Below are 13101 nucleotides of genomic sequence, written 5' to 3' on the forward strand. Positions count from 1 at the left end.
CGGGTTGTATTCTTTTGAAAACTTGATTGATTTGTCTGAGTAGCCTATTTTAGTTTCATATTCCGTACGATCATCTTCATAAAAAAATTATGTAGTCTAAATCTTTAGAGGAACTGATATGCTCTGTTAATGATCTGTCTACAGAAATTTTGCATGTGATGTATATTTTTGCCTTGACGGCCGTGACTACTTTCCGTTGTTGGGATTACCATATTACCCTTTTTTGCTATACAGTTTAGACGGTGAATGAGAAATTGGTAGTTTATGTCAACATTAAAAAAGAACTGTACACTGCCATAAAAACAGCACAATGTAAAACATATTTCACGTGCTCAATAGCCCTGTGGTATCGTGAGTTGGAGGAAGGTTTGAAATTATATTATGTGGTTTGTGATTAGCCTTTTTGATTATGAAAACCAAGCTCATATAGCAGCGCCGAACGGCCACGGAGCTAGGTACAAAAAATGTCTGTCTGTGGAGCTGTTTAGTGTGGGTAGGGGGACAGTTATTTCTGATTCGTTTCTAATGATTTCCTAGTCGCCTGGACGGGGAAACCAAATCTCCCAGCCCTCTCACTACGAAACAGAACAGATGATCTGATTTACTGGTCCAGTTACGTCAGCGCGGAGCAGACCATCCTGACGCTGGCATTGGTCTGTTGGGACAAATAATTGCGCAGTTCCTGCAGATGACTTCTCTGTTTGATTTGTAGCACAAAGCGCTCGGTGGTCTGTGAATTGTCTGTATGACAGACACTCAACAATAAATCAGATGGAGCAAGTCACCTATTAATACTAACAATCGGAGTTATTTAAATCAATACAGGAATAAGATTAAGATGTACTTTTCATGCGTATATATTAAATTTATTCCTATTTTTAGTTCCCATTGGTACACACACATATTTGAGAAAGAGAAAGTAATCTTAATTTCTCAAATATCGACAAGACATCTTTGTACTTAAGACTTACTCAAAGTGTGCAAAAATTCAGCTGTTTCTTAAAAGGGTATATTGTTAGATAAGGTATTGCTTAAAAATTCAGATAATTTGTCCCTGAAGGCTTCACATACAATCTTTTCAACGATTCGTTACTTAGCCAGTTAAACATTTTCTAGAAGACACAAAGTTTGATTAAGAATAAAAACAAGTTACAATGGAAAATGTCTGTCATTTTCAAGTTCACATACTTGTTGTTCAAAGTACTGTACACATATTCTTTTTCCTCAGACATGTCTTTCATAAGATTAAGGCAGAGTTTACTTCAGTTGAGATGGTTAATATGTGCTGTGGTGATCATTGTTAATTCGAAATATTTGAATAGTGAGAGTCTAACAGTCATCTTTCCAATCTAATGAAACAATTTAATAATAGATGCTGCGCGTCCTCTCAGGACAAATCGAAGTTCATTCCGTCGGAGATTTCAGCAAATGCTGCACAAATACTGAACATCAAATTCACATACAGTAAAACATTAGAGAAAACACAGTTTTTCTTAATAGTGTACACACATTCACACAGCCCACAATAAATCTCGCATTACGCGATACTTCAAGAACAGTGTCTTTCAACTTACAACATCACGTCGTCACTCGCTTACTCTCTATACGAATGGCACACAGAAAACAAATATGGCTTCGTCGGCATATGTTTGACCATTAAAGCTACTATAAGACGTATTTAAATGAGTATTTTAAAGATCGTATTCTTTATAGCACATTTAAGTGTTCGTAGTGTCATTTTCTGTGTACTAAATCACGAGTGCAGTATGGTAACCTTTAAAATATTTACATTCCTACAGTGACTACTATCCACTCGGGTATCTGAAAGTTTACGCAAAAGGTAACGGCGACAGTGGGGCGGCGGCGCGCTGCCATTTAGCCCAGGTCGCACAAACGGGTAACGTCCACAGGCGCTGGTAACTGCTCGGATGGGTGCGGAGGGACCCCTCAGACGCTGACGTGCCTCTTCATGTGCAGCGACAGATGGTCGGAGCGCGAGAAGGCGCGCTCGCACAGCCGGCACTGGAACGGCCGGTCGCCCGTGTGCTTGCGGTAGTGGCGCGTCAGCTCGTCGGAGCGCGCGAACTTCCAGCCGCAGCCCTTCCAGCCGCACTGGTACGGCTTCTCGCCCGTGTGCGTGCGCAGGTGCGCCTTGAGGTGCGACGACTTGGTGTACGTCTTGCCGCAGCCCGGGTGCGAGCACGTGTGCGTCGTCAGCTTCTTGCGGCCGCAGCTGCGCCGACAGCGCTTCGGCTTGTGGGCGCCGTCGACGGGCTGGAAGGGCTGCGCCGGCTGTTGCTGCTGCTGCTGCGGCGGCGGCGGCGGCGGCGGGGGCGGTGCCTGCGGCTGCGGCTGCGGCTGCGACAGCAGGTCGGCGAGGTTGGGCGACGACGGCGGCGTCATGATCTTGGCGAGCGCCGTGGCGGCCGGCTGCGCCACCAGCGCGCCGGCGGCCAGCGCCTTGCCCAGGTCCTGGTTCTCCGGGCTGGCCGGAGGGGAGATCTGTCCGTGGCTGTACGCCACCTGCGCCTGCTGCTGCGCCGGCACGATCGTCATGAGGCCGTTGTAGGAGGTGGCCGGCTGGAACCCCCTGGCCACGTCGCCTAGCCTCAGCACGTCCTGCTCGTCGCTGCCGGCGCTCGCGTCCCCGAAGCACACTGCGCCGTCGTCGGGCTGCTGCTGCTGCTGCTGCTGCGGTTGTGATGGCGCCGGCGCGGCGTCCTTGCAGTCGCCGCCCTGCGGGTAGAAGTTGTGCTGCTCGGCGGCGTAGTTGATCAGCATGTCCAAGTCGACGAACTCCTCGCCCTGGTAGGCGAGCGGCTCGTCCTCGTCCACGTCCGGGTAGGAGGGGGTGCCGATGGCGGTGGGCGCCGCCTGCGGGGGCGGCGGGGGAGGGGGCGGCGACGGCGGGCCCAGCACCGTCCACGATGCGCACAGGCTCACCGGGGACGCCTGCGGCGCCGCCGGCTGGTTCAGCAGGATGCTCTCGATGTCTTGCCACATCTGCAACACCAATCGACAAACTCAGCTAACTGCTCATCTCACAGTACTTCACTTCTACGAAGTTTGGAACTTTAATAGTGGCCAATGTATATTTACTATTTATACAAAATAAATATCGGTTTCAAAGGTTTACTCTCCTTCAAAGCAGTCACCAGCAATCTTCGTTCCATCAGAAAGAGTAAACGTTGTATGCTCATTCGATTACTGTTGAGGAATATGAATTTTTGGCTACTCACATGTACTTTGCTGTGAACTGTATCATTTACCTACTTCTAAGGCCTTGGATTGAAATGGATTTGATGATCCGAAACTATTTACCAAAAGAGTTGACTATTATCGCAAGCCGGCCGGGGTAGCCGAGCGGTTCTAGGCGCTTCAGTCTGGAACCGCGCGACCGCTGCGTTCGTAGGTTCGAATCCTGCCTCGGACATGGATGTGTGTGATGTCCTTAGGTTAGATAAGTTTAAGTAGTTCTAAGTTCTAGAGGACTGATGACCTCAGATGTTAAGTCCCATAGTGCTCAGAGCCATTTTTACTATCGCAACTTTGACGACTAATGAAGGTAAATAAAGATTTAATTGTCCCAGTGGCTGGTACTATTCACCATCAGTATGTTGGAACTTTATGAAGTATTTATTTTGTGTAAGTTGTAAATAAATAATGGCCACTATTAAAGTGCAACTCTTTTATTATAGTCTAAATATACATTTACAATATTTTATTTCATTTCATCTCTTTCTTCGCATTAAATGGAATTATCTTTACTTTAATCTATTGCGTATTTAAAAGATTTTTTTCGTTGTAGAAGTGTTTCTGAACTTTGGAAATTCCCGTTACTAACCTCTAGACTTGTAGACGGGAATGAATACATAATGTGGCCGTGCTGATCTAGGCGTTTCAGTCTGGAACTGCGTGACCGCTACGATCGCAGGTTCGAATCCTGCCTCGGGCATGGATGTATGTGATGTGCTTAGGTTAGTTAGGTTTAAGTAGTTCTAAGTTCTAGGGGACTGATGACCACAGATGTTAAGTCCCATAGTGCTCAGAGCCATTTTTTTAATGCATAATGTTTTGAATAGGAACCCATGTCCGGAAACGTTCCCTATCCGTGCTATAGCCGTTTTAAAACATGATTTTTAGGTAGGTATGCAACAGGACAGTCACAGTAGGGGGTGGTTACTGCCGACCAGCTGATGTCATTTGACGTCTACCTCCCTCTGTGACCTAGTTCGAGTCTCATTCACGTGTTTGTGAGTGTTAGAGCAACACAGCTGAGTATACGTTTGCAGAATATACCGACTTGCGCCTTCTGAATGGCAAAGCTCACAGTATTGGAAGAGCTGCTCGTGGCCTTTATCAAGATCGTTCTCCACAACTCCGACTACATCGCATACCCTTCTCTCCATAATTACGCAACGGTTCGAGAAAGGGTACCTTCACCGTCAGCAGGCGTGACTGTGGTGATCCACGGAGATTTCGCACACTCGAACTGAAAGAGGCCGTACTGCATCACGTTGAAGAGAAACCGTCAACGAGTACACGAGCAATTTCTTTGGCTATTAATGTGCGGAACTGTAAAATAAGTGATGTACTGGATCATGCTTTTTCAATTACTTGTGAAAGAGGTAGCGTTACCAACATAGTCTGTAACGTGAATTTACGAACACTCTGTATAGTGTTCGAACAAATCGTTGTATAAATTCTCAGACGAAACAGTGCAACAGCAGTCACGTGAACAAACGAGCTAGCTATAAGGTGAGAGGAATGTCGCGTACTTAGTGCGTCAGGGATAGTCCGAATTTAGGTACAGGGTAAATCACAGTTACCACTTACCACGCAATTCTATTTACTGCAGTACTGAAGCATATATCTACTGTTGGTTGGGACTATTTTTGGTAGGTAATATATCACCTTCGACTTCGAAAGTATTCCACACTCGCTGATATCTGCACCAGTGCCAGTAATACACTAGTGACGCCACGTACATTCTGCATATAAGGAAAGATTACATAGCGGGTTTCTCATTCACAAGTCACATTTCATTGTTGCTTGTTTGTGAGAAGATAGTGTTACAGTTCGTCCTGTCGAAAATCGACAGCAGCGGAATTGTGATCTATCGAGACAGCGCCTATCGTTAAGAGATATTGGTGTTGGCGTTAGTCGGTATCCTACGACCGTCAAGCGAATGTGGAATCCGTGCTTTTAGGAGGGCCATATTCAGCGACTTGCAGTATCTTAACGGTCCCGCGCGAGTAGCACCCGAGAGGACAGACAAATGGTTCCCTCGGCCGTGCACTGTCTTACAACCACATCGAGCACCACGCACCGTCAGCACTGCGACCACTGCTGCGGGTTCTCTGACATGTCAGTAAAGCGAAGTGCGCCGATAGTAGTCCGCTCAGAGAGAAAACAGGAATGCCATCACGTCTTCTTATACGAGGCATATCACGATTTTCTCGCCAATGATCAAAAATTCAAATGCGATTTGTGAATGACAAACCCCCGCGTAATATTCCCTTACATATTCCGCACTAAAATGCCATTCGGAATGTCTAAGTGTGTAGTACACTTCCTGCTAAATTGATGTTTATTGCGTACTGTATTCCCGGAGTTGCACTTTCATTGGCCAGCAATTTACTTTGCACCAACCCACAAACGGTCGGGCTACTAGCATGTCTGGAAGCAGAAGTATACTGATCATTAAAGTCGCGTCGGACATTTTATAAATCTTCAATAAAAGTAATGATCTACTTACACCGAGCGAGGTGGCGCAGTCGTTAGCAAACTAGACTCGCATTCGGGGGGACGACGGTTCAAACCCGTCTCCGGCCATCCTGATTTAGAGTTTCCGTGATTTCCCTAAATCGTTCCAGGCAAATGCCGGGATGGTTCGTTTGAAAGGGCACGGCCGATTTCCTTCCCCATCCTTCCCTAATCCGAACTCGTCCTCAGTCTCTGATGAACTCGGTGTCGACGGGACATTAACTCCTCCTCCATCTATTTACATTCTAGAAGTGTGCTGGAGCACTGACATATGGAAATCAAGTGAGACGCAAGGTTTCAAGTGCTGCTGACATCGATCTCTACTTAAACAGTATAATAAGACAAAAGAAAAGAAAAAGAAAAAAGGAAGTAGACCAGATATCCCAAATCGAAGGCAAGGCTGAAGTTTTTAGACACGGCACAGAACTGGAGATGTTTACCTTTTAGGTCTTCATTCTTTAATATAATTTTGCAGTATTTCTTTTTATCCGCTTTATAATCACTTTTTGTGCTTGTGTTTTGTATTGAGCCGGAAAATCAGGAAAATTGCTAACGTAATTCTCAGCTTACCAACTTCCGAAAACAGAAATATGTAATGCACAATCTATTGTAAGCAATAAAAGAGCAGGTTTTGAAATTGCATAGCTTCAATAATTGCAAGAGAAAAGACTTTGCATTTGGAAAATACTTCCCATGTCTCATTATCTCTTCCTCCTAGAAGATAATCGTCATTCCACTATCAACTGCGTTCTCCATAACAGAAAAACAAATGACGAGTGAACAACAATTGTGCTCGTAGTGCGAAAGAAAATAATAAGGAGCACTTGGTTACGTGGGTGACAACGTCATTTGTCCGTGGAAAGCAGGGTGGGGTTTTATTCCAGGGTAGCGGCATTTTCTTTGTAATATTAAGTGTGACAAATATCGGTTTTTTAGATATTTATAGTCGGAAATTGTTGTGACAGTCAGTTGCCCAGACTCATTCGTGATCAGCCCGCTTCGGGTAACATGAAGGCCTGCTCCCGCCTTTTAGCAGATAAAACGGACAGACAGCGCTAAAATTGCTTCCTTTGTGTGGTCGAATTACTCTGAGGTCACACTTGGCGAGTGGGATGCAGGACGGAATACTTGTTTTGGTTACACACTGTACCCATTACAAATGTTGCGATTATGGCTCGTTTAGTCTATCAACGGTTCAAGACAGATGCTTTTGATCCCTGTATAGACTTGTGGACGTATATAGACTCCATTTTTTCTTAGTCAAGGAATTGTATTCTCTGAATGACACATTCACATGAAATATTTTCTATATTAAGAACGTGGCAGGTTTCTTAGGATTTCATTATTAGTACGACAATAAAGAATAGGATATTTTAATACATATCTCTTCAGTTTATTAAATATACTGTGAAACAACTCTCTTGTACTGCAAGCCCTTTGCTTTTCGTATTTTGAGGGTGGTAGTACGGACTAAAACAAGGAAGACGTGTCCAGTAAACGTGGGCTCCAAAGAGCAAATCTTAAGAGTTACGTATCCACTTTAGAGCCCATGTTTACCAGATCTTCTTTCTTGTTTTAGTCCATTCTACCTCCTCCCAAAATACAGGAAGCGGATTGCTTGTATTATCAGATATTCGTTTCAGAGTACAGAAGATATATTGGGAGGTGATAATATGGACAAAATCAAGAAAAATTTACCATTGCTGTAATTAGTCGACGGATATTAATTGACACTGTCTGAGCAAAACGAAGAATAATTGCATCAAACTGCAGCGTTCAGCTTTATCATCTCTTTTCCTTTAAGGTCGATATGGCTATTTTTCTGATTTAATGCGTTCACAAACGTAATATTTCTAATTTCCCACGGAATGACATCAGCAAATGTAGCACAGTACTGGAACTTGGAGGATACAGTATTTCCCCACAGATATGAATGCTATCAGTTTGACTTGACGCCATGAGCATAAATGACGACACTTTTACTTTGTATTTTTAAGGACATGTACATATTTGGTTCGATTTTATAGAACAAGTTTTACTTTTTTAAAGTAAAGAGAGTAACAAATTCAAATCTTTGTTAATAAAATGACTGAAACCTGAAACGAATCGAAAGCGAAATTTCACCAGAGCAGCCAGTTCGATCCTCTATGAAAATGTCGGAAAGCCAACACAATGAGAGACATCTAACGCGGCACACTGTTCTCTAAAAACACATTTCCGTCGTCCTGCAATAGCTAGAGTCGTCGACGTGTTTGTCATACCTCCACAAATTAAATATAAATAACTTTTTTCGCTGATGTTTAACCCCCAAAAAACACTAAAATTATTGATACTGGACAAACTGTGGACTTCGAATTTTTTCGAAAGCTTAGTTATCGGTCTTTTGAAGAAATTCGTTTGAAAAAACTATTTTCCTTACTTGTTTCATAAAGCATGATGGTCAGCTCATTGAGGTATTTCATTGCTATAGTTGAAACTGACTGGCAGCGTTATTTAGACATCAAGTCTTCTCAGTGAGTCAAATGTCAGCTTAGGGAAAGGCACAGTTGTTAATCTAAGTACCAGCTTAGCGCAAGCAGATGCTTAGTCTTCTTACCGTTGCATTCTCTGCATTCTCTGTTCTAAATTGAATTACACATGCTAGTAGGAGCAGTCCTTATTTTATAGCCAATCTAAGAAACAGCTGCTAGAGTTTCCGAGTTCGCCAACTCAAGTTACTGTGGTGAAGCTCCTTCCTCAGGCGCCCCATCTCAAATAACTTCCAACGCCACTATTTGGCGACGAGGTGACGTAAAGTCCTTGATCAGTCTGCTTTGCTCTTATATACTGATTGCAATTTCATTACAGTATGTATGCGGCGTAGCGAAAACTTAAATCGCTGTTGATAGATATCAGTCAGTTGGATGGGGACGCTCAATATGGAGGCCACTTTAGTACTAGGCTGTTTCATTATCTCCTTTTTATTCCACACTCATCAGCACCAACACAAACACAACGCAACGTTATACAAGCACTCATCGCAGAGATGCAGATACACATGGCAATCCATAATATGTCGTCGACATAAGAAGGCAATGGCAAATCATGGTTACCTGACATCGTCAGTGGAAGCAGGAGGAGATCTACATTTGAGAGTATAGTATCATTTCGGAACACTTTATTGCCTATATAGCAAGATTTGGTATTTATACCAGTTTCAGCCAGTTCAACAGTCATTTTCAGCTCTGTAAAGGTTTACAATGAAAACAGATCAATACATCAAAAATGTTGTAATACAGCTAAATAGATTACATAACCTATGCGTTATTATCAACGCTGTTGCGTAACATGTTTGTGTACAACAAGTAAAAAAATAGTAATTAAGGGAACTTATCTAAAGTCTTCATTATTATTACAAACAATGTACTGTGTGTACACACCTAACCATAAACTTGCAACACATTAGACATTACATAGAGCACTGAGCACTCTCATATAGTGCAATAAAACGGCGCAGAATCGCATGTGTAAGATCATCATACACATGGGATTCTGTGAGAGTGGTCCGTATTCTATATAAAGCCTAATAAGTTGCACGTTCTGGGAGTATGGGCAGGTAATGTATATCTAGAACAATGGTGGTAATGTTAATGGTGACTTCGGATCAGTTCCGTAAATTATTGTGTTTTTTACTTGTTTTACACAAACATGCGATCAGTTATTTAACAGCATTGATTTTACCGTACAGGTTATATATTCTACTTAACTGCATCACAAAATTTTTGGTTTGGATAAGACGTATTGACCTTTATTTTGTTGTAAAAGTGTACAGATCTGCAGATGGCCATTGAACTGGCTAAAACTAGTATTTTTGTAACAGAATTTCCGAACTAGGCAATAAAGTGTCCCAAAAGGGTGCTATATTCTCAAATGGGAAATCATTTCCATTGAAACTTTGTCCATTGTCGCAATGCAGCATTTTCGTATTGCAGCCATCGCTAATTGTTTGAATATGGATCTGCCTCTGAGTTTGACAGTAGACCAGCTGAAAGAAAGTGCCAGAGGCCCTCTGCTGTTCTTTATCTGCATAAATGATTTAGGTGACAATCCGACCGGCCGTTGTTGTTGTTGCTGATTTGGGGGGACGGAACCAAACAGCGAGGTTATCAGAAAGTGGGACGTGCCTTTCAAAAGAACCATCCCAGTATTTGCCTGTAGCGGTTTAGAGAAATAACGGAATACATTAATCAGAATGGCCGGACGCGGGTTTAAACTATCGTTCTCCCGAATGTGAGTCCAGTGTGCTAACCACTGCACCACCTTGCTCGGTCAGCGGTCGTGCGAGATTGTTTGCAGATGATTCTGCCATTTACCTTCTGGTAAAGTCATCACATGATCAAAAATATTTGGACGATTTATACAGGTCATCTGTGTGGCTCGAAAAGTGCAAAGTGACCCTAAACTATAAAAATTGCGAGATCCTTTACATTAATACTAATAGAATCCGATAAATTTCGGTTACACGATGTATCACTAAAATTTAAAGATTGTCGATTTAACTAAATACCTAGGGATCGCAATTACGAACAACATAAATTGGAATCATCAGTCAGAAAATCTTGTGGGGAAGGCGAACCAAAGACTGCCTTTTATTGCCAGAAAATTTAAAGACACAAAAGATCCACTAAAGATATGGTCTACATTACGCTTGTCCTTCCTGATATGGAGTACTGCAGCGTAGATTGGGATCTTTATCGCATAGGATTGACTAAAGATATTGAAAGAGTTAAAAGAAGTATCATTCGATCTGTATTATCACGAAACAGAAGAAAGAGTATCATGGATATGATACGCGATTTGGGGTGCCAACGATCACAACAAAGGCGTTTTTCGTTGCATTGGGACCTTCTGACGAAATTTTAATTAACAACGTTCTCCTCCGAGAGCGAAAATTTTTTTGCCTCCTACTTATATTGGGAGAGATAACCAGTGCGATGAAACAAGAGAAATCAAAGCTCCTACGGAAAAATTCAGGTGTTCGTTTTTCCCAAGTGCTATTAGAGAGTGGAACAGTCGAGAAATAATATGAAAGTGTTTCTATGAACTGTCTGCCAACCACATAAGTGTGAACTGCGGACGTGTCGTGTAGTTATAGGAACTAGGACAAATTGCGTATTCTCTTACAGTTTTCCAACAGTGACTAGAGGTCCAAGAATTTCCTACACAAGGCAAATAGCATTTCCATACACTGCAACACGCTTCAGATATTTTTAGACGACAGTACCCGTTTACGCTGACGAGCTCTCGGAATTTCATGCTAATATTGGTTCAGCGAGCCAGTAACAGAGTGAGTTTCGTGAAACTCGACCTTACGGAGATCCCAAGAACAAGAAGAAAGCCTGTCCTTTTCGGGAGATCCTGTTTGGAGCACTAGTATAGCATGACATCAGTCAGGGGCAGATGACGGAAACCGTATCACTTGCCGAAAGAATCGCTCACCTGACCACATCCTGGATGCCACGGCGAGGGCACTTTGCGTACTACTGCTGAAGGCAGACATGTTATGGTCATAACGATTGAATTTGATGCTAATCGTATGTAAATGAACTACCCGTTATCCTTACACGCGAAACAGAAAATAACAAGATGGACAACACTCCGTGACAAATATGGCCAGCAGTGTCTGGCATGCGACCCCAACACGCTATTGTCGAGTTCTCGTGAGAGTGTTTTAAATATTTAGATACAGATTTATGCCCATCCTGTGTCGGACATTTTCTGACCAGTAACATTTAAAAATACACGAATTCTACTTGTAGCCTAAATAAGATTCATTCGGAAGAATGTCTAGTGTTTCAATGAATGCAACAAACTGTATGGAGTTAATCAATATATTTTACAGTAACGGCTACCTGTTACAATGTTTTCATTTTGCTTGTATACATGTTTCGAGGATAAGAACGTCATCAACGAAGAATTACGACGTGCTGAGGAAAGCCAGGGAAGAAAGACAAGCATTACATATCCAGCAAATTGGGACAAGTAACAAATACTGAAATTTTTTTTATTAAAGATAACAAAATGCAACGATCGAAAAACATCTAATTCGTATCTTGATTAAAACAATACGGATGTTTCTACCTTCTTTACTAACAGCGTAGAAACTGCTTTTCTGAACCTAATAAGAAAAATAAAATGTTTGCATTTATTCCAGGTACTCGTAGCTAAGCTTCTCGAGAAGAAACGAGTTCATTCGCTCGTCACATAATTCACATGGAGTGATAGTACAAAAAAGTTAAAAAACAAAAAAGTTAAAATTGAAATTTCCCTTGTGGTATTCGAACAGAGTTAAAAGAAGTGGTAAAGGAATGTCTAAGCATCAGAACGAGAGGGAATACATTCCTTGTCCGGCTGTACTGATTTACGTCTTCTTAAATTATTTTGGCCAAATATCGATATAGGTTACTGCAACAAGAGTGTAGCCGATTTATTGACATTTACTGTGTTTTAAGGTTGTGATAATGTGTCAGCGTAACGTCTTTGCTACTTCGCTTGCGTGGTCCTTAGTAAACAACAACTGGAAATCGAAATGCGTTCCTTTGAGATTATCGTAGGTTACATCGGCAAAATAAAGCTAAAGTGCTTGCATCGGTCTCTCTTTTCGAAAACGACCCAACGCTGTAGCGTATAAAAGTTTCTACGTGTCCAAACTATATCACATTTGAGTACCAACTGAACATTTCAAAGACGTGTACCACCTACATCGTCAGCAGATAACGGAATGCCGGGATCGTTGTGTGTGCCTTGTAGAGCGCCATTTTGGGTTATACAGGTAGCATGACGTCATTTTGTGCACGTGATTCGCATGTGCAAATGCTGTAAATCGGCAATTAAGGAAGTACAGCCCCTACCGGAATTATGGAGCGTAAGTAGAATGCAGGTATAGAGGCTCCACTCTCTCAATTGTTGATTTCGTACGTTTGTACATGTGTGAATTCGAAGTACAGAGAAAATCATCGAAGGCTAGACTTTCTACTAAAATGTCACCCCGATTTTGTGCCAGATTGTCACCGCGAGGAACTATACCGTGTGGCAGAAATGGAATGCGTGTCTGTTTTGTTTCTCTCGTTCTGAAAAGCGTAGAAAGAATTGTGGGGTAGTGCACGCGCAGCTGTCGGTACCGCGGCGCACTTGGAGCGCCCAGCACGAAGGCTGCTCCTCGCAGCCTCGTGCGGCATGTGACCTCATCAAAACGAGGCCAAAACGTGGCCTCGCTCTGCCCATACGATACGCATTCTCTGATTTCTATAGCCTGCCGCCAGCGCAAAAACATCCGAGTAATTTGCTCATACACTC

General features: G+C 42.7%; 1 protein-coding gene across 2 annotated transcripts in view; it reads right to left on the reverse strand.

The window, feature by feature from the left end:
• Nucleotides 1-841: 841 nt before the first annotated feature.
• Nucleotides 842-13101, reverse strand: part of LOC126299232 (Krueppel-like factor 1) — a 165070-nt gene continuing 152810 nt past the window's right edge. The window contains exon 2 of one of the 2 annotated variants that reach the window (XM_049991018.1): nt 842-3003. In XM_049991018.1, coding sequence (XP_049846975.1) covers nt 1948-3003 — 1056 coding nt within the window. In that variant the 3' untranslated portion in view covers nt 842-1947. The remainder of the gene's footprint in view (nt 3004-13101) is intronic. The other variant, XM_049991017.1, reaches the window with a different exon arrangement.

This window comes from Schistocerca gregaria, chromosome X, assembly GCF_023897955.1.
Source record: "Schistocerca gregaria isolate iqSchGreg1 chromosome X, iqSchGreg1.2, whole genome shotgun sequence".
NCBI classification, from domain to species: Eukaryota; Metazoa; Arthropoda; class Insecta; order Orthoptera; family Acrididae; genus Schistocerca; species Schistocerca gregaria.